At 43.2% G+C, this 26,852-nt stretch overlaps 1 protein-coding gene across 8 annotated transcripts in view; it reads right to left on the bottom strand.

The window, feature by feature from the left end:
• Positions 1-26,852, bottom strand: part of SEPTIN9 (septin 9) — a 366,436-nt gene that overhangs the window by 31,651 nt on the left and 307,933 nt on the right. For all 8 annotated transcript variants that reach the window (XM_056549571.1, XM_056549574.1, XM_056549572.1 and 5 more), the window contains 2 exons: positions 15,122-15,319; positions 251-379 (listed from right to left, as the gene is read on the bottom strand). In XM_056549571.1, coding sequence (XP_056405546.1) covers positions 251-379; positions 15,122-15,319 — 327 coding nt within the window. The remainder of the gene's footprint in view (positions 1-250; positions 380-15,121; positions 15,320-26,852) is intronic.

Genomic DNA, 26,852 nt, shown 5'->3' with positions numbered 1-26,852 from the left:
GACCACTGTATATAAAAGTGATGCCCGAGCCAAATGCGTGAGGGTGCAACATCCACTTGAGGCTCCTTGTCATTCGCATCCTTCCCATTTCTCTTCCCTTCACATTGGTTCCACAATATTTTCCTAACTTATTACAATCTCCCCTCCCTCTGAATTCCTTATTGGTTAATAAATGTTTATAGGACTGGTAAAAAAAAAAAAAAAAAGATCTTCTCTATTTCATTAGTCTTCATTGCTACTCATATCTCACCATGGGTAATACTCTTTATTTCTATAGTTTTGGGAATTCGTTCCTCGGGCGTGGGTTGCACAGATTTCCTGCTGACTTTGGATTTGAAGAGAGTGTTTATTAAAGTAGATTTTCCAAGACCACTCTGACCTTAGAGAAAAAAAAAACAGACAAAAGACAAAAATAATAATTAAAAATAAAATTATAAACAACAATTTTATTTTATTTCCAAACTGCTGGAAAAATTGAATGAATGAATGAATGAATTTGTGGGCAATACTTTCAAGTAAAATTTTTCCTTCTAATTCAGGAGTAGCGTATTTTTCGCCGTATAAGACGCACTTTTTCTTCCCCAAAACTGGGGGGAAAAAGTCGGTGCGTCTTATACGGCGAATACACCCCTATCGCGACGGTCCCTGCGGCCATCAACGGCCGGGACCCGCGGCTAATACGGGACATCACCGATCGCGGTGATGCCCTGTATTAACCCTTCAGATGCGGCGATCAAAGCTGACTGCCGCGTCTGAAGGGAAAGTGACACTAACCCGGCTGTTCAGTCGGGCTGTTCGGGACCACCACGATTTCAACGCGGCGGTCCCGAACAGCTCGACTGAATAGCCGGGTTAGTGCTTACAGGACACCGGGAGGGACCTTACCTGCCTCCTCGGTGTCTTCTCCGTTCAGGGATCCCCTGTATGGCCGGCGCTCTCCTTCCTCGTCATCATGTCGTCGCGTACGTGCGTCGGCGTGCGTAACGACGTGATGGTGGCGACATAGAGCGAGGATACCCGGCCGGCAGCAGTGACGGGTCCGGAGCGGCGGGGACACGCAAGTATTACCTCCTATGCAGTGGTCTTCAATCTGCGGACCTCCAGATGTTGCAAAACTACAACTCCCAGCATGCCCGGACAGCCAACGGCTGTCCGGGCATGCTGGGAGTTGTAGTTTTGCAACATCTGGAGGTCCGCAGATTGAAGACCACTATTGGGTTCAAAATCTTTATTTTTTTAGATTTTGCACCTATAAATTGAGTGCGTCTTATACGACGGTGCGTCCTATAGGGCGAAAAATACAGTACTCCACAGCTTATGGTCCTGTGACTGAGGCAGCTCTCCCCCTCACCGAGAATGAAGACCCAGAATGACATCAAGCACAAACCTGCTGCTGACTGTATGTGACTAAACTAATATTGCTCAACCGGAACACAGTGCCAGTCCTTAGCTCATCCCTAAAAGGATGCCCGCCAACAATATGCTGAAAGGCACATATACTGCAATGCAGAAGTATTAAAGGGGTATTCCAGGAATTTCTTTTATTTGACTATGCTACAGGGGCTGTAATTAGTGTAATTCATAATATAGTGTCTGTACCTGTGTGTGACGGTTTTCTCACAATTCTTCCGTGATTTTCACTCCAATATTTATTTTTAGCAGCATACAAAATGACTGTTTCAGATTTTTCCCAGGTTGCAATGCGGCTGAGACCTGACTCACTAGTCAGCTGATGACAGGGAGCCTGTCTGCTTCAATGGGTGGAGGGATCAATCTGCAACTAATGCAAAAGCTGTAGGCACCCTGATTGAAAACCACACTGATTTGAATGGATGCAGCTCATTTATGTTTCAATGGGTGGGTTGGCTGATGTGTGGGAGGGAGGAAGATGGCATTGTGGGATTTGTAGTAAAAAAAAAAAAAAAAAGTCAAACAGGAAATACAAGTTCACAAAAAGCTATCCACAGTGTTATGGAAATCTCACATTTAGCCCCAAGACAAGCGCAGATCCTTCCTAAGCATGTCCATTACTGCCTGCCAGGTACGTACTAAAATCACCTTATGCTGGAGAACCCCTTTAAAGTGTATTGTATCAGAGTATTGTGTATTGCAATCAGAGGATGACATGTTTAAGTTCCCAACTGGGACTAAATGTTATTTGTCTCAGGATTTGGAGAAAAAGTAGATCTTTTCATGAATTTTATTAGAACGACCCTCATTTACTATGGCTGTTGCACCACACTTGTGGCGCATATGAATTGAGACATAACTACGCATATTTTGCCAAAAAAGAATAAAATGTGCCTTGCCTGACAAGAGTGCATGTCTTATAGGGAAAGGGGTCCAGCACTGAGAAAAAGGGGGCATGACCTAAAATATGCGGCAACATTTTGGTGCATCATCTTTGTGTAAAGCATGGCAACTAAAAGTTGGTGTAAACTTTATCTGTCTAGTGAAAACCAGACAGTTTACAGCAAACAGCAACTGTGATAAATCTGGTGCATTTAACCCCTTAAGGACCGGGTTTTTTTTCCGTCTTTGCATTTTCGTTTTTTGCTCCTTGCCTTTAAAAAATCATAACTCTCAATTTTGCACCTAAAAATCCATATGATGGCTTATTTTTTGCGCCACCAATTCTACTTTGTAATGACGTCAGTCATTTTGCCTAAAAATCTACGGTAAAACGGAAAAAAAATCAATCATTGTGAGACAAAATTGAAAAAAAAAAAACCCGCAGTTTTGTAATTTTGGGGGCTTCCTTTTTTACATAGTAAATTTTTCGGTAAAAATGACACCTTATCTTTATTCTGTAGGTCCATACGATTAAAATGATACCCTACTTATATAGGTTTGATTTTGTCGTACTTCTGGAAAAAATCATAACTTCATGCAGGAAAATGTATACGTTTAAAATTGTCATCTTCTGACCCCTATAACTTTTTTCTTTTTTTGCGTATTTTGTGGTATGAGGCTCATTTTTTGCGCCGTGAACTGAAGTGTTTAGCGGTACCATTTTTGCATTGATAGGACTTATTGATCGGACTAATTTTTTCATGATATAAAAAGTGACCAAAAATGCACTATTTTGGACTTTGGAATTTTTTTGCGCGCACGCCATTGACCGTGCGGTTTGATTAACGATATATTTTTATAATTCGTCCATTTCCGCACGCAGCGATACCATATATATGTTTAGTTTTATTTACACTGTTTTTTTTATGGGAAAAGGGGGGTGATTCAAACTTTTAATAGGGGAGGAGTTAAATGATCTTTATTCACTTTTGTTTTCACTTTTTTTTGCAGTGTTATAGCTCCCATAGGGACCTATAACACTGCACACACTGATCTTTTACATTGATCACTGGTTTCTCATAGGAAACCAGTGATCGATGATTCTGCCGCTTGACTGCTCATGCCTGGATCTCAGGCACTGAGCAGTCATTCGGCGATCGGACAGCGAGGAGGCAGGTAGGGACCCTCCTACTGTCCTGTAAGCTGTTCGGGATGCCGCGATTTCGCCGCGGCTATCCCGAACAGCCCACTGAGCTAACCGGCATAGTTTCACTTTCACTTTAGACGCGGCATTCAACTTTGAACACCGCATCTAAAGGGTTAATAGCGCGCGGCACCGCGATCAATGCCACGCACTATTAGCCACGGGTCCTGGCCGTTGTTAGACGCCATGGCCCCGTGTTATAGATCGGGAGCGGACACATGACGTTCCAGTACGTCATGTGTCCTTAAGGGGTTAAAGACCGTTCCTCTATGCATCAGAACATTTGTCAGCATATTTTATTTCCCAGGCAGCTTTTCCAGTGCTGATGGCCCTTACTAATTCATCTCTCCCCATACTCATATATATCTCATCATAACTATGAATTCTGCAGTGTTTCAGAGTGAATCTTACATTATTGTACAGTGGGAACATGACACGGTTTCATGCTACCCGTGGTGTGGACAGCATGAAACTTATGGCAGGTTCCCTGTAAAATTGTTACAGCCCACACTGAACATAAATCAAAAACTCAAAAAATTGCTAAGTTTTTCCATTCCCCCACAAAATCTCTTAAATGGGATTTTTTTTATTTGACTATGCTACAGGGGCTGTAATATTAGTGTAGTTCATAATAAAGTGTCTGTACCTATGTTTGATGGTTGGTGTTGCAATTCTTATGTAATCTTTGCCTCAATGTTCATTTTTAACAGAATACAAAATTAGTGTTTCAGGTTTTCCCAGGTTCTTGTGCGGCCTAAGACATTACTTCACTAGTCAGGTGTTCAAAGGCACCTGTCTGCTTCAATGGGTGGAGCAACCCCTGGGTGGGGGGGGGGGGGAGGGAGATCATTCTGCAGTGAATTGTAGTTTTGCAGCTGGAGGCACAATGGTTAGAAAACACTGGTCTATTGTTTACAGCATAGCATGGGAGCTCAGGTGTGCTTTACTGGGTGGGATGGCTGATGTTTGGGAGGGAGAAAACTGAACTCACACAACCAAAGAAACATGGGACTTTTAGTTGGAAGGAGGGAACTCAAACAGGAAATAGCCATTTTACAAAAAGATAGCAGCACTGTTATGGTAGACTCAGAACACATCCATTTAGCTCCAAGACAAGCACAGATGCTTCCTAAGCATGTGCATTACTGTCTGGCAGGTAAGTACTTAAAATAACCTCATGGTGGATAACCCCTTTAACCCCTTAAGGACCTAGGGCGTATGCCCTGGCTTTCTGGTACTTAAGGACACACACACGCCCTCCCCGCACCCGCCACCGATGGCTCACCAGGCATTTTCGGCAGCGGAGGCATATGCTTTTCTTGCATTCGACTCCGAATCTGTCAGTGAGGACGATGAAGATCCTACATTCCTGTGTTCTTTATCGTCCTCCTCATCATCTAGCAGTGATGATGAGCCCCCTGCACGCTGCGGAGACGCTGCCAGGCGAGGCCACACATCCCCCATGAAAGTGGCCCAGTGGTCGGCACTAGTACGAACGACAATGCCGCTCGTACTAGGAGTACGACCCCCCCAGGCTATTTTACCGGAGCTCCCTTTCAGTGAACCTGTCTGTAGACCCCCCGAGGGTTATCAGCCACGGATTCCGGAGTTTGTTGGCTACTCCAGAATCCGGATTGTCACAGCTGGGTTCACTGAAATTGACTATTTCAGTTATTTTTTCAGTGACAGCCTGGTCAATCTAATGGTGGAGCAGATGAATCTGTACGCCAGGCCGTTCATCGCCCACCACCCTGATTCTTTTTTTGGCCAGGTCCAATGAATGGTATGCCGTCAGTGCAGCCGAAATGAGGACATTTTGGGGCTTCGTGCTGCAAATGGGCCTGGTCGAAAAAGCCAAGTGCCAGGCAGTACTGAAGCGGGGACATCCTATACTAGACCCCGCTTTACAGTATGGCCATGGCACGGAAGTGGTTCGAGGCCATTCAGAAATGCCTTAATTATGCAGATAGTGAGGCATGTCCACCCCGAGGTGATCCCACCTAATACCGGCTTTACAAATGAGGCCGGTCATTGATCACTTTGGGGCCAAATTTTTAGAGGCCTACGTACCGCTGAGGGAGCTCTCTGTAGATGAATCTCTTATCAGTTTTAAGGGGAGACTCATCTTCCGCCAGTATATTCCCTCGAAGCGTGAAGCTTTATAAACTTTGTGAGAGTACCTCCGGGTACACTTACAAGTTTAGGGTGTATGAGGGACCAGATTCCCGTATTGAACCCCCAGATTGTTCCCCCACTCAGTGTTAGCGGGAAAATCGTTTGGGACCTTGTGTACCCATTGCAGGATAAGGGTTACCACGTGTACGTGGACAACTTTTATACCAGCATCCCTCTCTTCACATCCCTTGCCGCCAGGATCCACATCCGATTGTGGGACCGTGCAGAAGAATCAGAGAGGCCTCCCTCTAAATTTTATCCAGACACCTAAGCCCAAGGGTGAGTCCCGTGCACTTGCCCATGAAAACCTGTTGCTGGTCAGGTATAAGGATAAGAGGGATGTCCTTATGCTGACCACTATTCATGGTAACGGCAGCTCACCTGTCCCTGTAACACAAAAACGTTCCTCAAGCCCGATTGTATTCTGGAATACAATCAGCATATTGGGGGGGGGGGGGGGGGGGAGTTGATCTTTCTGATCAAATCCTGAAGCCATATAATGCCATGCGGAAAACACGTGTATGGTACAAGAAAGTTGCAGTCTACTTGGTACAGGTTGCCATGTACAACTCTTTTGTACTGTACCAGAACGCTGGCAGCACAGGGACATTCCTCCAGTTCCAAGAAGAAGTCCTAAAAGCCCTGATCTTTGCTGACCGGGAAAGAGCAGGCCGGATTTCCCAAGAAACTGGAAATATAGGTGCCAGGATCGTCCCAGGCCAACACTTTCCAGGTGAGATCCCCCACACTGGAAAGAAGGGACGAACCCAGAAAAAAATGCAGTGTCACAGGAGGGGGATACGGAAGGATACCACCTATCAATGTGACACTAGCCCCGATCATCCGGGCCTCTGCATTAAAAACTGCTCAGGGAGTATCACACTTCCATGCGGTACAATAATTTTCCATAATTTGACCCCAATGCACCAAGTCCAGAGTACATTCCAAATTTTAACCCCATAAAACCACTAAATTGCCCCAAAAAAATATTCAGCAAAAAAAAAAAAAAATAATAATAATATTATTTATATATATATATATATATATATATATATATATATATATATATATATATAAATATAAAAATATATATAAATATATATATAAATATAAATATATATAAATAAATATATTAGACCTCTGGGGGTATTTAAAAAAAAAATGGGTCATGGGTCACAGTCACTATCATCGGGGACTTTTTATGTTCCCTCAAATGCGCAGCGCTCTCTCTCCACCTGAGCGGGGTGCACATTTGAGGCAACAGGTGAGGGACGGCCACACACATCACATTCCCAGAATGATGATTCAGAGCATAGGGTTTGGGGTGGGCATTTTCTTTATTTTTGGCTATGCTCTGGGTCATCATTCTGGGAACATAATCTGTTTTATAATTTTATGTCCCACTGTACCCCATTTTAGCAACTTACCCCATGTAACTTTATTAATTACCCCATGTAATGCCCCTTGAGGGGGGGTCCCACTGCTCTGGCTCAACAGGTAGCGATTTCAAAGCTCAAGGCCCCTAACTGCAGTCCTGTTCTTCTGTGACCGGTCCACTTGCTGTTCTGGCACTAAAATGCAACATGCCCCCCTCCCCCCATTTCAGCAAAATTTGCAAATGTGACTCCTTCTCTGTAGTGCGCCCGCAGTGCACTTGATGTCCACACATGGGGTATTACCATACTCAGAAGAGATGGGGTTACACATTTTGGGGGGCATTTTCTCTTTTTACCCCTTCTAAAAATCTAAATTTGGGGAAAAAACAGCATTTTAGTAAAAAAAAAAAAAGCATTAACACATCCAAAGTAGTCAAACACCTGTGGGGTGGTAAGGCTCACTGGACCCCTTGTTACGTTCCATGTGTTTTTTTTTTTTTTGATGTTCTGGCACCATAGGGGCTTCCCAAATGCGACATGCCCCCCCATTTTTGAAAAAAATTTGCAGATGTGACTCCTTCTCTTCTGAGCATTGTAGTGCGCCCGCAGAACACTTGACGTCCACACATGGAGTATTTACATACTCAGAAGAGATAGGGTTACAAGTTTGGGGGGCATTTTCTCCTATTACCCCTTGTAAAAATGTAAAATTTGGGGGGAAACCAGCATTTTAGAGAATTTACACATCCAACTTTAACGAAAAGTCGTCAAACACCTGTGGGGTGTTAAGGCTCATTGTACCCCTTGTTACGTTCCTTGAGGGGTGTAGTTTCCAAAATAGTATGCCATGTGTTTTTTTTTTTTTTTTTTTTTTTTTTTGCTGTTCTGGCACCATAGGGGCTTCTTAAATATGACATTCCCCCCAAAAACCATTTCAGAAAAACTCACTCTCCAAAATCCCATTGTCGCTCCTTCCCTTCTGAGCCCTCTACTGCACCCGCCGAACAATTGACATACACATGAGGTATTTCATATTTTCACCAAGAAATGATGCAAGTATCGACACAATTTTACCACTAACATAAAGTAGACTATGTCACGAAAAAACTATCTCTGAATCAGAATGAAAAGTAAAAGCATCCCAGAGTTATTAATGTTTAAATAAACAGTGGTCAGATGTTCAAAAAATGTCCGGGACCTTAAGGGCCCACTCACTCGGTATGTATTTTCCGAGTGGATTTCCACTCAGAAATGACAGTAGGGTAGAGGCACATGTAACGGATCCACATCGTATATTACCAATGACCAAGCCCTATTGTGCATCTCCTGCTGTGCCTGTTCGTAGTAGCAATTCAACGCTGCTACAAGCAGACACACAGGGACCTGCAGGTCATCGCGCGGATTGCGGCCGCTCAGCCTAGCTCAAAGAGTAGGGGGGAACGACTGCAATGTCTGTGAGTGCACTGTGTATGTGCCAAAAACCCAAAATGCTACAATTGTTGTTGGGTGGTGTTCCCACTTAGTAGTATCCTCCGCATAATAACCAAATCTGAAGATAGGCAAGGGTTAAGAGCCTAAAAGGCCAATATCAAACCTACTAATTATGACTCAAAAAGGTGCAACATAAATCCACCAAATGTTATACATACACAACAAATTACTGATAGCTATGCAGATACAATTGTCTGTAGAAACAGGTGTGAGGAAGCCACCAGGGAAATTATAGGCATACATATGGTCTAGATCCCCCTAATCATTCGCCCTCATACTTCCGTCTTGGTGAACGTTAATCGTCCAGAAAAGGGTATCCCCACACAGGAACCTCTCCCTATTGTACCCTAAAGACTCCCTACGCGTTTCAACTACCCATATCAGTAGAATCCTCAGGGGCTTAGTCAGGGAATAATATATGCAAATAGAGTACAAAATAAGATAATTTTAGGGAAAATATGTACAGCTTTGCTTAATGTAAAAGCATTATGAGTCCTAGGGTAGCCATTCAGTATATGTCCTCAACTGATATAGCTACATTGTAGCAGACATGCAAGTTTCTGCTGGTCAGTGAAATGTATGTGTCCACAAAAAATAACATACTACACATCAGAGTGATTTACAAGGGCCCCTTAGTGTGTAATCAAAATAGGCTTCCATAGAATCAAAACTGAATCAATGCATAAATACAGTCACACTGCCCCCTAAGGGTTACTCACAATATCCTAATACCCTAATGTAGGACAATGTGACCCTTGATCATAGCTGCTCAGTCTTGCTGCTGTGGGTAACATGAAGGAAAAGCACACAATGGTGCCGCTGAACAGGGAGATCACCTCTCGAGTCAGCACAATGGTTGCAGGCGGTGTAGTGGCAACTCGCAGGTCCCTGTGTGTCTGCTTGTAGTGGCCGGTTGCTGCTCAGGACACATGGGCACAGAAAGAGGCACACAACAAGGGTTGGTCATTTGCGGATCCATAATGTAAAATACACTGCGAATCTGTTACATGTGACCATACCCTAAAGCAGCTTCCTATTGTTTTCAATGGGATGCTGCTGCACCATTCCCACTACGGAATTCATGAGGAAATTCTGGCACCCAGACTCTGCCGAAAGAATAAACATATTCATTCTTTCATTGGAATACTCTCTGAAATTGCACTGCTATCTAGACGGCACACTTACGAGCAGCCCTAGCGCCAGCTTGTATTGGCGTCGCCCACTACAGATGAAATATCTGCCCTAAAGTATGTAATCCTAAACTGTGCTATGAAAAAAAAAACTCATCTTGAAGTTAACCCGTACAGGATCTAGGGCGTATGGATACGCCTTCTGTACCTGGGTCTTAAGGACCCAGGGCATACCTGTACGCCCGTGGGAATTTCGGTCCCCGCCGCGTGCCGGGCGGGGACCGGGCCGGGGTGACTGCTGATATCGATCAGCAGGCACCCCGTGCAAATGCCCAGGGGGGTCATCAGACCCCCCCATGACGGCGATTGGCGCAAATCGCAAGTGAATTCACACTTGCGATTTGCGCCGATTCCGGGTCATTCGGGTCTATGGTGACCCAGAATAGAAGGGGGATCGCGGTTGTCTAAGACACCCACGATCCCCCTGTAGCCATAGGAGTGAGGTGGCAGAGGTGCCACCCCTCCTATCTCTGCTATTGGTGGTCTAGATGCGACCACCAATAGCAGATTAGGGGCAGGGGGTTTACTTTCATTTTCCCCGTTCTGCACACCCACAATAGGCGGGCAGGACGGGGAAATGACGGGGACCGAACGCCGAAGATCCACTTACCCGTCGGTGGAAGCTGCGGGAGCGGATTGGTGGCGGTGATCGGAGCGGGCGGCGATGTCGTGCAGTAGAAGAGGACGACTCCCTGGATCCGACGGAAGCCGGTAAGTTGCCTAGCAACATCTAGAGTGCTACAGTCTGAGACTGTAGCCCTCCAGATGTTGCAAAACTACAACTCCCAGCATGCCCAGACAGCTGCTGGGCATGGTGGGAGATGCAGTTTTGCAACAGCTGGCGGTCTACAGTTTAGAGACCACTGCACAGTGAACTCTATACTGTAGCACTCTAGATCTTGCAAAACTGCAAATCCCAGCATGCCGAAAAAGCTGTCTCGGCATGCTGGGAGTTGTAGTTGTGATCCCTCCAGCTGTTGCATAACTAGATCTCCCAGCATGCCCTTCGGCGATCAGTACATGCTGGGAGTTGTAGTTTTGCAACAGCTATAGGCACACTGGTTGGAAAATACTGAGTTAGGTAACAGAACCTAACTGAAGGTTTTCCAACCAGTGTGCCTCCAGCTGTTGCAAAACTACAACTCCCAGCATGCACGGTCTGTCAGTACATGCTGGGAGTTGTAGTTTTGAAACGGCTGGAGGTTTCCCCCCCCCCATGTGAATGTACAGGGTACATTCACACGGGCGGGTTTATAGCAAGTTTCCTGCTTCAAGTATGAGCTGCGGCAAACTTTTCTCCGCAGCGCAAATTTCTAGCGGGAAGCTCACTGTAACCCGCCAGTGTGACTGTACCCTAAAAAACACTACACTAACACATAATAAAGGGTAAAACACTACACATACACCCCCTTACACTGTCCCCACAATAAAAATGAAAAATGTATTGTACGGCAGTGATTCCAAAACGGAGCCTCCAGCTGTTGCAAAACAACAACTCCCAGCATTTCCGGACAGCCACTGACTGTCCAGGCATGCTGGGAGTTTAGCAACAGCTGGAGACACCCTGTTTGGGAATCACTGGCGTAGAATACCCCTATGTCCACCCCTATGCAATCCCTAATTTAGTCCTCAAATGCGCATGGCGCTCCCTCACTTCAGAGCCCTGTCGTATTTCAAGGGAACAGTTTAGGGCCACATATGGGGTATCTCCGTAATCGGGAGAAATTGCGTTACAAATTTTGGGGGGGCTTTTTCTCCTTTTACCCCTTATGAAAAGGAAAAGTTGGGGGCTACACCAGCCTGTCAGTGTAAAAAAAAAAAAAAATTTTACACTAACATGCTGGTGTTGTCCTTTACTTTTTATTTTCACAAGTGTTAAAAGGAAAAAAAGACCCCCAAAATTTGTAACGCAATTTCTCCTGAGTACAGAAATACCCCATATGTGGGCGTAAAATGCTCTGCGGGCGCATAACAAGGCTCAAGAGTGAGAGCGCACTATGTACATTTGAGGCCTACATTGGTGATTTGCACAGGGGTGGCTGATTTTACAGTGGTTCTGCCATAAACGCAAAAAAATAAATACCCACATGTGATCCCATTTTGGAAACTACACCCCTCACGGAAAAGTAACAAGGGGTATAGTGAGCCTTTACACCCCACAGGTGTTTGACGAATTTGGATGGAAAAATGAAAAAAAAAAAAATTTTAAAAAAAATGCTGGGGTTACCCAAAATTTTTCATTTTCACAAGGAAACATAGGAAAAAAGCCCCTCAAAATTTGTACCCCATATGTGGATGTAAAGTGCTCAGCGGGCGAACTACAATGCTCAGAAGAGAAGGAGCACCATTGGGATTTTGAAGATAAAATTTGTCCGGAATTGAAGGCTACGTGTGTTTACAAAGCCCCATAGAGCCAGAACAATCGAGCCCCCACATATGACCCAATTTTGGAAACTACACCCCTCACGTAATGTAATAAGGAGTACAGTGAGCATCCGTGAAAATGAAAAATTAAATTTTTCATTTGCACAGCCCACTGTTCCAAAGATCTGTCAAACGTCAGTGGGGTGTAAATGCTCACTGCACCCCTTATTAAATTCTGCGGGTGGTGTAGTTTCCAAAATGGTGTCACGTGGGGGGGTCCACTGTTCTGGCACCACGGGGGGGGCTTTGTAAACGCACATGGCCCCCGACTTCTATTCCAACCAAATTCTGTCTTCAAAAGCTCAATGGCGCTCCTTCTCTTCTGAGCATTGTAGTGCGCCAGCAGATCACTTGATGTCCACACATTGGGTATTTCCATACTCAGAAGAAATGGGGTTACAAATTTTGGGGGTCATTTTCTCCTATTACCCCTTGTAAAAATATAAAATGTGGGGGAAAACCAGCAATTTAGTGAAAAAATTTTTTTTCTTCATTTACACATCCGACTTTAGCAAAAAGTCGTCAAACACCTGTGAGGTTTTAAGGCTCACTGTACCCCTTGATGTGTTCCTTGAGGGGTGTAGTTTCTAAAATAGTATGCCATGTGTTTTTTTTTTTGCTGTTCTGGCACCATAGGGGCTTCCTAAATGCGACATGCCCCACAAAAACCATTTCAGAAAAACTCACTCTCCAAAATCCCATTGTCTCTCCTTCCCTTCTGAGCCCTCTACTGCGCCCGCCATACACTTGACATACACATATGAGGTATTTCCTTACTCGAGAGAAATTGGGCTACACATTTTAGGAAGATTTCTCTCCTTTTACCCCTTGTAAAAATTCAAAAACTGGGTCTACAAGAACATGCGAGTGTAAAAAATGAAGATTTTGAATTTTCTCCTTCAATTTGCTGCTATTCCTGTGAAACACCTAAAGGGTTAACAAACCTTTTGAATGTCATTTTGAATACTTTGGGGGGGTGCAGTTTTTATAATGGGGTCATTTTTGGGGTAATTCTAATAAGAAGGCCCTTCAAATCTACTTCAAAACGGAACTGGTCCCTGAAAAATTTAGATTTTGAAAATTTTGTGAAAAATTAGAAAATTGCTGCTGAACTTTGAAGCCCTCTGGTGTCTTCCAAAAGTAAAAACATGTCAACGTTATGATGCAATCATAAAGTAGATAAGAAATAAAGTTCTCTCAGCTCACCTCCTCCACGGTCTGCAAGGACCCGAGCCCGGCCAGGCTTGAAACTTGTAGGTAAATGAAGAAAGGTAGTCCAGCAGTCCCTTAAAACGTAGATCCTTTATTTCACTTTTCTTTAAAAATACAGAGCACACACCATCCACCTTCACCTGGTCAGCAAACAACTCCTATGGACACGTTTCGAACGCATGCGCGTTCTTGATCACCTTTCTTCATTTATCATAAAGTAGACATGTTGTATATGTGAATCAATATATAATTTATTTGGAATATTAATTTTCCTTATAAGCAGAGAGCTTCAAAGTAAAAAAAAAAAATGCAAAATTTTCAATTTTTTCATCAAATTTTGGAATTTTTCACCAAGAAACGATGCAAGTATCGACAAAATTTTACCACTAACGTAAAGTAGAATATGTCATGAAAAAACATTCTCGGAATCAGAATGAAAGGAAAAAGCATTCCAGAGTTATTAATGCTTAAAGTGACAGTGGTCAGATGTGCAAAAAATGGCCGGGTCCTACAGTGAAAATTGGCTGGGTCCTTAAAGGGTTAAACAAGCCCACAATGTTAATGCTCTTTAAATACAGTGATGCATGAACAAAACTAAATAAAATAAATAAAAAGTCATGTCACCTCAAAGCTCAAGATAGCTGCGTCACTAAAAGATTAATAGTTTACCATGAGAAGGAAGAAACCTGTCTACAGACTCATAGTGCTATTTAATGCAAATAGAGAACTGCTTTAAGATTCCAGACGCTTTAAGAAAAAAAAAATATTTAAATTTGTTGATTTTTATTTTATGTGCACAGAAAGAACGTTTCAGGGTTGAACCAACTCCTCAATTGGGTTAATACACCACTCACAGAATGCTTCAGGACATCCTTTGTCGGGGGTTCTAGGGTGGGACCCTAGGTGAGGGATGTCTGGCTGCAGCTGTCTAATGAAAAGTTATTACTGGTTTTGTGCCTCTATTGTACAACCCTTAGTTGTGTAATTTTTACGTTCTATTTCTTTTGAAAACTATTTATAACCTTACAACTTATACCCAGTAAGTCAATGTCTGGCAACAGAATGAGGACCCTGAGGATCAGAAAAACAACAATATACTTGTTTTTCAGCATGGAAAAATGTGAATTCACCCTGATATAAAGAAATGACCTGTATATGTGCACAGCTGAGGAGAACACTAGAATGGCACGGGACTCGGGCATGGGGCTTATAACTCGATGAGGTTTATATAGATTCGCTATATAAGTCAACCATATTCTACATTTTGCATAAGCTGTTCCCCAAGGTCTACGTAAAATAAAGGTGCTTGGCCAGCACAATCCCTGATATACTACTGATTTGTAACTGTGCAATAATAACTAGATCAAGAACACTTAGATAAATAAAAGATAGGTGTTGTTTGTTTTCCAAACAAGAAAAAGTCCAGGGATTTTGAGGGAGGAACTCTCTTCTTGGGCCCGGGTTGGTTGAGCACCTTATTCTCCACGGACCTTGAGGATCATCTATTGTAGAAACTCACAGCAGGGAAACCCATCAGAACTTAGGCGGTACAGGCGGCACCCTACCAATTAGTTGGGCTCAATGCCTGCTGTTGTGTCGTGCTTGGAGAAGACTGAAGAAGGCAAGTGTACTGGTACTAGTTTTTCCGGTGACCTCCCAGAGTCTTTTTACTACATTCTAAATGTTGTGTTATGCATTGAACCAGGTGCAGCGTACAAGAGGACTACATTTTAAACAAAGCATTTATGGGTACATACCAACTACCATGATGTTCAGCTCAAATCCTTGCTTCATTGCCTTTTTCCTCATCTGTTCCAGAATGGCATCTATCCCCACGTATCCGAAATCCGTAGCTGGCTTATCGCCCACTCCCCTGGTAGGAAGGGGCTGTTTCACCCCTGCATCCCTGATCATGTCTGTCATAGTGACGTTGTATGGCTGGGTGTCCTCAATAACTGCAGAAAAAAGAAAGAGAATGCATTCATGTCAGCTGTAGAAGCAAAGTGTACGTGTTGACTAAACACATTTCAGTGACATCTGGGCTACACACAGTCTCTTATCAGGAGTACATAATCTGCATGCTGCCCGCTGTTGAGGTAACCAAGGGAGGTAGATGAAGGTTATTAGGTGCACAACTAGTTCGCTGCCAACAAAGCCGATTGAACAATAGCACACATACTGGCACATTACACCTGGGTTGTAGAAATAACAGCAGTTGCCCTTACTTTCGATATTTGAACCCTCAACTGCTCCTTGCTCTATATATTGCAGGATTTCAAAGACATTGGGGGAGATTTATCAAAGCTGTCTATGTCCCGCATCAATATAGACCAAACTACAGAGGGTTAGGCTGGTCTATCATGCACCTAATGTATCAAAAGGCGCAAGGCCCTTGATAAATTCTGTGCACAGACTTCGGGCTCTATGCTTTAGACTGTATCTAAACCTGCTCCAGCATGGACTGGCATTTCGGCATACTTTCAGCCGATGCGACTTGTCACTGAAAAGTCACTTTTGATAAATTCAGCACCAATGCATTTTTCCGTCTAAAATAGACTAGAACGCATCATGTTCTGGGTCCGCTGCTGTTTAATTTATTTATCAATGATATAGAGGATGGTATTAACAGCTCTGTTTCTATCTTTGCAGATGACACCAAGCTTTGTAGCACAGTACAGTCTATAGAGGATGTGCATAAGTTACAAGATGACTTGGATAGACTAAGTGTCTGGGCATCCACTTGGCAAATGAGGTTCAATGTGGATAAATGTAAAGTTATGCATCTGGGTACTAATAACCTGCATGCGTCGTATGTCTTAGGGGGGATTAAACTGGCAGAGTCACTGGTAGAGAAGGATCTGGGTGTACTTGTAGATCACAGACTACAGAATAGCATGCAATGTCAGGCTGCTGCTTCCAAGGCCGGCAGGATATTGTCATGTATAAAAAGAGGCATGGACTCGAGGGATAGGGACATAATACTCCCCCTTTATAAATCATTGGTACTGCCTTACCTGGAATATGCTGTTCAGTTTTGGTCGCCTGTACATAAAAGGGACACTGTGGAGCTGGAAAGGGTGCAGAGACGCGCGACTAAACTAATATGGGGCATGGAACATCTTAGCTATGAGGAGCGATTAAAGGAGTTATAATTGTTTAGTCTTGAGAAGAGACGTTTAAGGGGGGATATGATAAACGTATATAAGTATATTAATGGCCCATACAAAAAATATAGAGAAAAACTGTTCCAGGTTAACCCCCTCCAAAGGATGAGGGGGCACTCCCTCCGTCTGGAGAAGAAAAGGTTTAGTCTAAAGGGGCGACACGCCTTCTTTACCGTGAGGACTGTTAATTTATGGAACGGTCTACCTCAGGAACTGGTCACAGCAGGAACAATTAACAGCTTTAAAACAGGGTTAGATACATTCCTGGAACAAAATAACATTAATGCTTATGCAGAATTATAAAATTACATCCCTTTCCCTTATCCCCTTACACCCTTCCCTTCAATTCCCTGGTTGGACTTGATGGACGTATGTCTTTTTTCAACCATACTAACTATGTAACTATGTAACTATGTTTTAAAAATCCTCTAAAGCTAAAGGCGCAAAAAAGTCGCACATATTTAGACTGCGACTTTCTGTGCGACAAATTTAGATGGGAAAAATCTGTCTAAATTCTTTGATAAATCTCCCCCATTGGTCTTTATTAAAGATAGGACAGGGCAGGATCATGTAGCTTCTGTGGAACCTGACAATTCCTGAATCAAAAGTTACCAGCAGGCAGCAAGATGGATGCATTAGGGGACCCCAACCAAGCAAGAGCCCGAGTAATACATCTTACCAGGAGAAAGTAAAATGAAAACCTGTACTACCCTATAACCTATGTCCATTACCAACATTTAGCAGATGTGGGAGGTAGGAGTCCCGGCACGGTTCTCCTAAACCTTCCCGTGGGTGACTACTTCGGCGCTGCAGCGCTACACTGGCGGGGTAAAAATAGCAATCGGAGAGGGTGCAGAGGATGGTGATATCTTTTTATTGTATTATCATTTAAAGGATCGGTACTTGGATGGACAACGCGTTTCGGAGGAGCTCCCTCCTTAGTCAGGTCCGCAATGCGGACCTGACGAAGGAGGGAGCCCCTCCGAAACGCACTATATTAGCGCCACATCTGTCTTTTTTCTCCCCTACATACCATTATCAACATTTGACTGTATGTGAAGCAGCTTTCGAATGACGGAAACGAGCGGCCTTCCATCTAACAGTTACATTTTACACCCAACTCATTAATAATAGATTATAGACGATTTAATTCTGTCAAATCGTATAGATAAATACAAGAGAAGCCAGTCAAGAAGACAACAAGAGTTTAGAGAGCCTTGGACCCTAAACATGTAGGTAACAATGCTATCCAGCTTATGTTTCTAGGAAAGCTGGGTGGCAAAATGATCACTCAATTACAATCAGCAGTGGAGAGTCGCCCCTTTGCCCACATTACTGCCTGGTAGGCATACTGATGTGATTTTTATAATTCCAGGACAACTCATGTAGGTTTTTTTTTTTTTTATGGGAACCATATTAGTTCTACAAAAAAATATAGTGTTGATTAAGATTTTCTTATACTTATTGGGAAACCTTGAAGAAAGCAAAGCCTGTTTTCTGAATATTATGTAACATGTCCGTGGCGCCGTGTCTGCGGGGAGGTGCGACCCATACACTGGTTTGAGTGGCATTGGGGCCGCTCTGCCAGTGGGTCGTTCCCCCCCCCAACCCCGCCCCCCGTGGGCACTGGTGTCGCGGCGGTGGTGGTCGCCGCCCAGTGCTACGCCATCCACTCTAAATAGGTGGCCTTGACGTGGCAAGTGGGCTTGTACTTTTTGATCATAAATGTATACTAACAACCTGTTAGTTTTTGATATTATGCTTTTTTTTTTGTTTGAACATGTGTCTGCACTCTTCCCCAACCCCTCAGCCCAACCCTATATAAGCAGTAGTTAGCTACACAAGGGCCATTTCTTTCCTAGCAGCCTCCCAGTCTGACTGGGAGAGCATGGTAAGTGAGCTGTAACATCCTGTTCACACTGGTGTGGTGCTGTGAGGCGTCCGTTGCTGCCATGGCGCCGTGTCTGTGGGGGGGGGGGGGGGGGGGTGCGGCCCATAGACTGGTTTGAGTGGCATTGGGGCCGCTCTGCCAGTGGGTCGTTCCCCCCCGTGGGCACTGGTGTCGCGGCGGTGGTGGTCACCGCCCAGTGCTGCGCCATTTTATGCTAGGGACGTTAGGGACCCACTCTAAATAGGTGGCCTTGATGTGTCCGTTTTCTACCCGAATTCACACTTTATAGGAAAACACTGTATAAAAACACAATCACACAAGTTCATAAGTATGCACACAGACACATTCTATGAGCCCCTATGTAGAACACTTACATGCCATTCCCCAGACCCTGCTCCTTAGATGCACCAAGCTGGCGGATAGCCATCACAGCTAGGGCAGAAGAAACCCTGTAAGCAGCATACAATAGAAGGAGGGAGAAATGAAAAGTCATGCTTTGGAGCCCTGAAAGCTGAGAGCATGAGTCAGGTAGGAAATGTGGAAGCTGGGAGGAAGACGGCACAATCTGGAAGCAATGTAAAAAGAGGGTGTGGAGGTACTGTATATAGCAGGCATAGATCAGCGTGTAAGGGAGGGCAATCCCAAAATATACTATATTCACAATAGGCGCCCTTAGAAACTGTAGGGAATGTAGGAACCACGGAGCATTAACATTCTACACACAACTTTATCTCCAAAGTACGACCAGCACAAAGCTTTGCATGACACCCCCTCCCCACTTCCTATACTACGTTTTGTAGGGCTTACGGTTTATAACAGCTGCAGTACAAACTGAGGGTGGTCATGGGTGTACCGGAAACAGCACTGCAAATCTTACATAGCTACAAAACAGATGCAGGGACATTTACAATCCTCCAAAAAGGGCTGCGGTGAAGGCGGACATGCACTCTCACAGGTCTCTTATACTGCACCCTGTACTGGTAAAATAAAGCAGCCATCTTGTAAGTGCAAACAATACTGAGGTAGCTTGTCACAAAGGTGGGGGATAAGACGTTGTGGGTACTGTTACAGAGAATACCATCTAAATAACAGGAAACCTATATGAATGGGATTCCTGATTAATGATGTTGTGTTCCCAACCATCATGTTGGGATTCGTAGTTTAGTAACCGTGGTAGAGCCACAGGCTGAGGTACACTACTTCAGGTTATACCAATGACAATTGTGTTAGAGATCTATTAATAAATGGCTAATCCGGTCAGAAACTCATATGTCCAAACTGGAAGGATCTGTTCTCATCTGCCACAAATTTCTAGAATAGTTCTACAGAGGGCTCCAACCCCTTTGGTACTGCCTTGATGTTTTCTTTACTGGAACCTGACAAAACAAGCAAAGTGTCAGTCAAACTATGAGGGTCTTAGCAGAACCATAAGGGCTTGAATGTTCCGCAGATCCTAATCTCAGCAAACCAGCATGATCTGTGAGCTTTTTACCTGTACCAATAAAATTTCATCTCTGGATTTTCCCTTTAAAGGGCACCTTTCATCAAAAAAACTTTTGATATATTATAGATTAGTGTATGCAGAATAACTTTTCAATAGTAAGTTATTTAAAAATATGCTTCTTTCTATTTAATTTTCCACTTTGAAACAATGACCACTAGGGGTCTCCCTACAGTCTTTTTTTTTTTTTTTTTTTTTTTTTTTTTTATAGATTTCAGACTCATGCTAGAGTCCTAAATCTCAGACTGCAGCCGGGACACAGACAAACTCAGCACTGCTACCTGCCAGGGAGTTTGTCTGTGTCCCGGCTGCAGCCTGAGATTTAGGACTCCAGCATGAGTCTGAAATCTATAAAAAAAAAAAAAAGGACTGTAGGGAGACCCCTAGTGGTCATTGTTTCAAAGTGGAAAATTAAATAGAAAGAAGCATATTTTTTAATAACATGCTATTGGAAAGTTATTCTGCATACATTAATCTATAATATATCTAAAAGTTTTTTTGATGAAAGGTACCCTTTAAGCCAGTGTCATTGGGAAACAATATCTGCCATCAAAATACGTACAAGTAAATCGCATGTTAGTCTCTCCTAGGGTTTGTAATATGCATTCCCCATTCGTTTTCAACCTTTTAACAATTATGACTTAAAAACTAGTGTTAAGATCTCCTCCGTCACGTTTAATGGTGATGAATCACATCTCCTCGGATGCACACTAATGCTGCCAAAGTTCTTTCAGGGCCTAACAATCGGCCCAAACTCACAGGAAACATCATTCATGACTGCATGACATCTGCCCCAGAATAGTTTAACTATTTCAAAGACAGATTCCTGTAGGAAACCAAAGGAGTCAAGTCAGGAGTGTAACCGTGCCCAGAAATCCATGTTTGTTAAGACTTGCTGTATGCTGTTTTACATTTTCCGCCCTATAGGACGCACCGGCGTATAAGACGCACCCAATTTATAGGTGCAAAATCTAAAAAAATAAAGATTTTGAACCCAATAGTGGTCTTCAACCTGCGGACCTCCAGATGTTGCAAAACTACAACTCCCAGCATGCCCGGACAGCCGTTGGCGATAGGGGTGTATTCGCCGTATAAGACGCACCGACTTTTCCCCCCAGTTTTGGGGAAGAAAAAGTGCGTCTTATACAGCGAAAAATACGGTAGATAGTTGCTTCCCTGCATCGGATGCATTGTTAACATCACATAGTTTTTCATGTGCTAAGGAACAACTAAGTATTTTAAATTGTATATGGCAGATATAAACAAGTGCTTCAAATGGACACTGTCTCAAGAAAATCTGCATAAACTAATAGCACACAGAATATAAGAGACTTAACATATAGGTAACATATCTTATCAGAGGGATCAGTTACATGCCTTGTCCATAGAAGTCTATGAAGAGAAAAAGGATGAGGAGAGAAATAGGAGTCGAGAGAGCCAGAAGCAAACAGGACTGTAACAGAGCTTAGTATGGGTCTCACCCAGGGTTTGATTTACAGCTTAGGCCCCTTTCACACTGCCGTTAGTGCCATTGGGAGAGCCGGGCCGAATAACGGGTGAAAAATTACAACATGTGTCGTCTTTTTCTCACGTTATTCATAACAGGTCCCAGTGGCCCCCATAATAGTAAATGGGAGCTGCCGGGACCCGTTGTTTGCCGTTGCTCCCCGTTCTCGCCGATGAGCAACGGCAGTGTGAAAGTAGCCTTAGACTGTTCAGTATTGCTTTATAATGTCCTTCATGCTGCCGATACTTCCTTCCGGCATTATAGAGACATAGAAGTGTCCCTCTTCTGTGTTTGTGAAGTAGAAGATAGTATATATTAAGAGTATATATTCATTGCAGCAAGACTTTAAGAATGACATACATATCCTTTTAGACGCTTATTGTAAAATAATTAAGGACTCCCATTCCCCTTTGACATAAGAAATCTTCTGGCTAATGTTAAGAAGATGCTGTGTCTAAAGGAGATCCTGTAAGAAGTTACTATGCTGGGCCTCCCACTTTATATATAGTGTGTCTGGATGACAAGACACCACCGCAGAGGAAGAAAGAGGTTCTGAAGGGAGGGGGGTGTTTTGGAGACAATACATGTAAAGGAAGTGTAAGAATGAGGTACATCTCCTCCTACAAATCTTTACTATTCCATCCTGCAAGACCAGATGACTGAGCGCAGAAAAAGACCTGAAATTGGAGGACAATGTTAGGCCAAGGGTAGATGGCTGATCTTAAAGAAGACAAAAATGGACTCAGGGCTCTGACCACTACCTGCTTTTGCAAACCACAGATTGTTCTGGGATCTTCTCTCCTGCAGAGGATATACGTGACCTTGTGTCAGTGCTTGGCTCCTAATAGATAAATGATACCCCCCCCATTATCTTATGATCTCATCATATTACAGTAGACTACAGTCACTGCTCATACACAAAAAATAGTGTTCAAGTATTAAACCTACCTACAGAAATGGATTCACACATTCGGATAGACTAGAGTGCAAAAGGGTGCCTTATACAAATTTAGAATTTTATATGCATTTCTGGGACATAGTTTTATATGTTCTTAGGTTAGATCAGGGTGTGGCTTCAAAACGTTCTGCAATTTAAAGGGGTACTCCGGTGGAAAACTTTTATTTTTAATCATCTGGTGCCGGAAAGTTTAACAGATTTGTATATTACTTCTATTAAAAAATATTAATCCTTCTAGTACTTATTAGCTGCTGAATACTACAGAGGACCACAGTGCTCTCTACAGACACCTCTGTCCATTTTAAGAACTGTCCAGAGCAGGAGAAAATCCCCATAGAAAACATATGCTGCTCTGGACAGTTCCTAAAATGGACAGAGATGTCAGCAGAGAGCACTGTGGTCATGATGTCAGCAGAGAGCTCTGTGTTTCAAAAAGAAAATAATATCCTCTGTAGTATTCATCGGCTAATAAGTACTGGAAGGATTAAGATTTTTTTTAACTTTCTGGCACCAGTTGATAAAAAATTAAAAAAATTATTTCCACTGGAGTACCCCTTTTAAAGAGAACCTGTCACCTCCAAAATGCAGTATATGATCTGCAAGCATCTTGTTATAGAGCAGGAAAAACTAAGCAGATTGGTACACTGTATACCGTTGTATTATAACATTTCTCAACTTAATTTTACAAAAAAAATTTTCCTCTTTTTTCCCTTATTACATACATAAAAAGAGTGCATAATGTTAAATAGGCCCTGTCCTTTTAGGGTTAAAAAAAAAAAAAAAAATGCTGGGTTCACAGTACGATTTTCAAATACGGTAACCGTATACGAAACCGTATGCATAGAGAATGCATTGTAAACCGTATTCCAAATGTTGTGTACGGTTGCATCCGTTTTGCCTCGGTTACGGTTTTGCCGATTTTTCAACCGTAGGCAAAAACGCTGTCGACGCTGTTGGAAAACCGTATGCGAACCGTATGCGGTTCTTTTAACATTGTTGTCTATGAGAACCGTACACAGAATTTCAGAATACGGTTGCACACGGTTTTTCTAATGCGTTTTTGGAGTTGACACATGCGCAGAAGGAATTTCAATAGAACAATAGTAACTTTATTAAATTGCTTGAAAACTAATTCCAACAAAATAGCAAAACCGTTGGCAAAAACGGATGCAAACGGATAGAACCGTACATACGTTTTGGAACCGTATACGGGGAAAAACCGTATTTGGAGTCATACGGTTGTATACGTTTTTTGCCATACGTTTTTAGCGGAAAACCGTATACGGTAACCGTATTTGAAAAACGTGGTGTGAACCCAGCCTTATCCTTGCAGCAATTGCCTGCACATTTTTGTGTAAAGACAAAATACAGTAAGTGCGGGCGGAACAAGCAGGACCAGCAGTCACTTATCGCAGGTTGGTTTTTTCTGTGTTTCTAATGACCGGACGTCAGGTAATTAGGTCTGTAATAAGGAAGCTGTAACAAGCTAAATGTGCTTAGGGTGCTCCTCCACAGTTGTAAACATGTTACCTTGCCTCAAAAGGTGTTTTTCTCCCGTGCTGCACCCCAACCTATGTCTCAGAGTAAAGGATAAACCAAGGGGTATAACAAAGCAATATGCGAAATGAAAGCTGAGCTCCGACGATTGGTTGCTATTGGTAACAAAGATAATTTTACTTAAACACAGCGCAATACACTTTCCCCCTAAGTTTGCATTGGTTACCATGGGAAACACGGAGCTATTCCTGTGAACTTCCTTAGTATCGGGGGGGGGGGGGGGGGGGGGGGGGGTAACAGTAAAATGGTACAATATACTTGACAGTACTGATATTTCTGTATGGTGGCCAATGTGAGAGCTAAATACAAAGTCACTTTATACGGCTGAGAGCGCAGAGCTTCCTGTGCGGGCTCAGGAGGGTGTGAGTACAACCCTCTGCCATCTTCTCGCTGCCCGACAGACAGATGAGATGTTAAGAGCTTCCTGTTTATGTTGGGACTTCAGAAAGAATAAGCGAGAGGGGAGCTGGCGCACATTATCTCCCTACAGGGGAGACAGAGGAGGGGTGAGGACCCTATTACTGGCCTGACACTAGTCTCTTTCTAATAAAGCATACAATGCCCTGTGCTGTACGAGATGGTAACCACATCGCAATAGGATCTGTAGAGACAGCTTACTTCCCTTGTACAATGAAAAGGAACCTGTCATGGCATAACCATTAGCAACAGGTTCTAGAGCAAAGCATTATCATGTTCTATGTCCAATCTTCATAAAACAGTATTTAAAATCATACTGCACTGTATGCAGATTTCGAGTACGTAGTCCCCTAGCTGCAGTGGTGTTTAGAAGTAGTCACTGTGCCCAAGGACTGCGGAATTCCCCTGCAATTCTCATGCAGGCCCAAAAGCATATGTGCTCTAGACATGTGCACCGCTCTGTGGGGAACATTGTAAAAAGAGGGTGTGTCCTCAGGCTGATGCTGCGCTCCGGACTACACGACAGCAGGGGGGAATTCTGCCATCTTCAAATAAACAAGTCTCTATAGACCCTTAACATTGCTCAGGTGTGGATATCCACCGACTTCACTATAGACATCTAACACGTATTTCATCTCATGAATAAATATTCAGACACTCACTGTTAGATCATTCATTATTGTTTTCTTTTATTTCGTCTGTTCTGTAAAATTCAAAGCTTATAAGATAGTAATAGGCATACATCCATACTGGAGGAGGTCTTATTCACACTAGTTGGGAGCCATAAGGGTCTGACGCGATGTTTCGGGGGAACACCCCCTTACTCATGCCCCCGAATCGTCGCATCAGACCCTGATGGCTCCCAACTAGTGTGAATAAGACCTCTGCCAGTATGGACGTATGCCTATTACTATCTTACAAGCTTTGAATTTTACAGAACAGATGAAATAAAAGAAAACAAGAATGAATGATCAAACAGTGAGTGTCTGAATATTTATTCATAAGATGAAATACAATATAGTTCATGCTTTTTCGTATGAGAATTGTGCCACGCCCAGGGCTATGTAGGTGTGATTAGGGCAGGAGAAGAGTGATAACAGCCCTGAGCGCAGTGACTACTTCTAAACACTGCCCAGGTGACTGCTTGATGAGAATTTGCATACCGCGCAGAACGTATTTATACATTGTTTTGTGAAGATTGATGGCATCATGAACAAACATAGAACATGGTATCGCCGGTGCAACTTCAGAACAAAAGAGTTAAGCAGGAATTCTAGCGGCACTGACCAGGAGCAGGACATCAAAGGCGATAAAAAGGTGAGCAACTTTATTAACCAATATGCAACCCGTTTTGTTTCGCATGCACAGTGAAACGCGTTGCATGTTGGTTAAGTTACTCACCTTTATCACCGTTAGCGCCACTAGAATTCCTGCTTTCCTCTGAAGTTGCACCGGCGATATCACTCTCGTACAGGAAGGCTGCAGACAGGATCCCATTTACTATATACACATGTTCCATTGTTTTGCATGTGGTTACACAAATCTATCCGTAAGCGGTTTTCATTATTCCCCTTACCGTTGTACGGGTTTTCCTTCACATTGGAGTGCCTTCTGTTCCTATTATAGAACATGGTAGGAACACTTATTGTTTTAGAACCTGTTACTAATGGTTACAGAGGGTAAAATGTCACTCTTTAAATGGAAAACTGTCAGAAATTTTCTCCTGCACTATCCACAGGTACTGGTGAATAATGCGGGAGACGCTGATTAAAAAGAGCCCTACCTTACCCGGATCCGCCCGGCAGTTCGCCCGCAATTGTAGTATTATTCTATGTCTATATATTGCTTTAACTGGCACGGGCGGGGCTTCTGCAGCTAACTGGTACGGACCTCAGCACCACTTATGAATATTCATCCCACTTCCCTCCTGTTAGGAGCAGCAAAGAGAGGGAGAACTGGAGGGAGGGGGATGAATACTCATAAGCGGCACTGACGTCACTGCCAGTTATCCTCCTGATATACACATAGAATAAAACTACAATTGCAGGCGAACGGCCAGGCGGATCCGGGTAAGGTAGGGCTCGTTTTAATCAGCGTCTCCCGCATTATCCACCAGTACTGTGGATAGTGCGGGAGAAAATATCTGACCGTTTTCCTTTAAATGCGTTTTTTTATTTATAGACAAGCAATGTAATAAAATGGTCTATATGAAATATAAAAATTTACAAACCGCTTGCAAAGCAATTCCACTATATATATATATATATATATATATATATATATATATATATATATATATATTACACATACATACACACATAAAACTATTTAAAAAAAAATGAAACCTGTCACATAGAAAATGCAGTTTAACCTGCAGTTATAGAGCAGGCGGGCTGAGCAGATTTATAGGAAAAGTTCCAGGATAACTTGTCTTTAATTCATGTAAATCTCTCTCTGCTCATTCAGGGCTAAGTAGTTATGCGGGCGGTCCTT

This window comes from Hyla sarda, chromosome 13 (genome assembly GCF_029499605.1).
Source record: "Hyla sarda isolate aHylSar1 chromosome 13, aHylSar1.hap1, whole genome shotgun sequence".
In the NCBI taxonomy this organism is placed as follows: Eukaryota; Metazoa; Chordata; class Amphibia; order Anura; family Hylidae; genus Hyla; species Hyla sarda.
The sequence above is the reverse complement of the archived record's forward strand: the minus strand, read 5'-3'. Positions and strand labels throughout refer to the sequence as shown.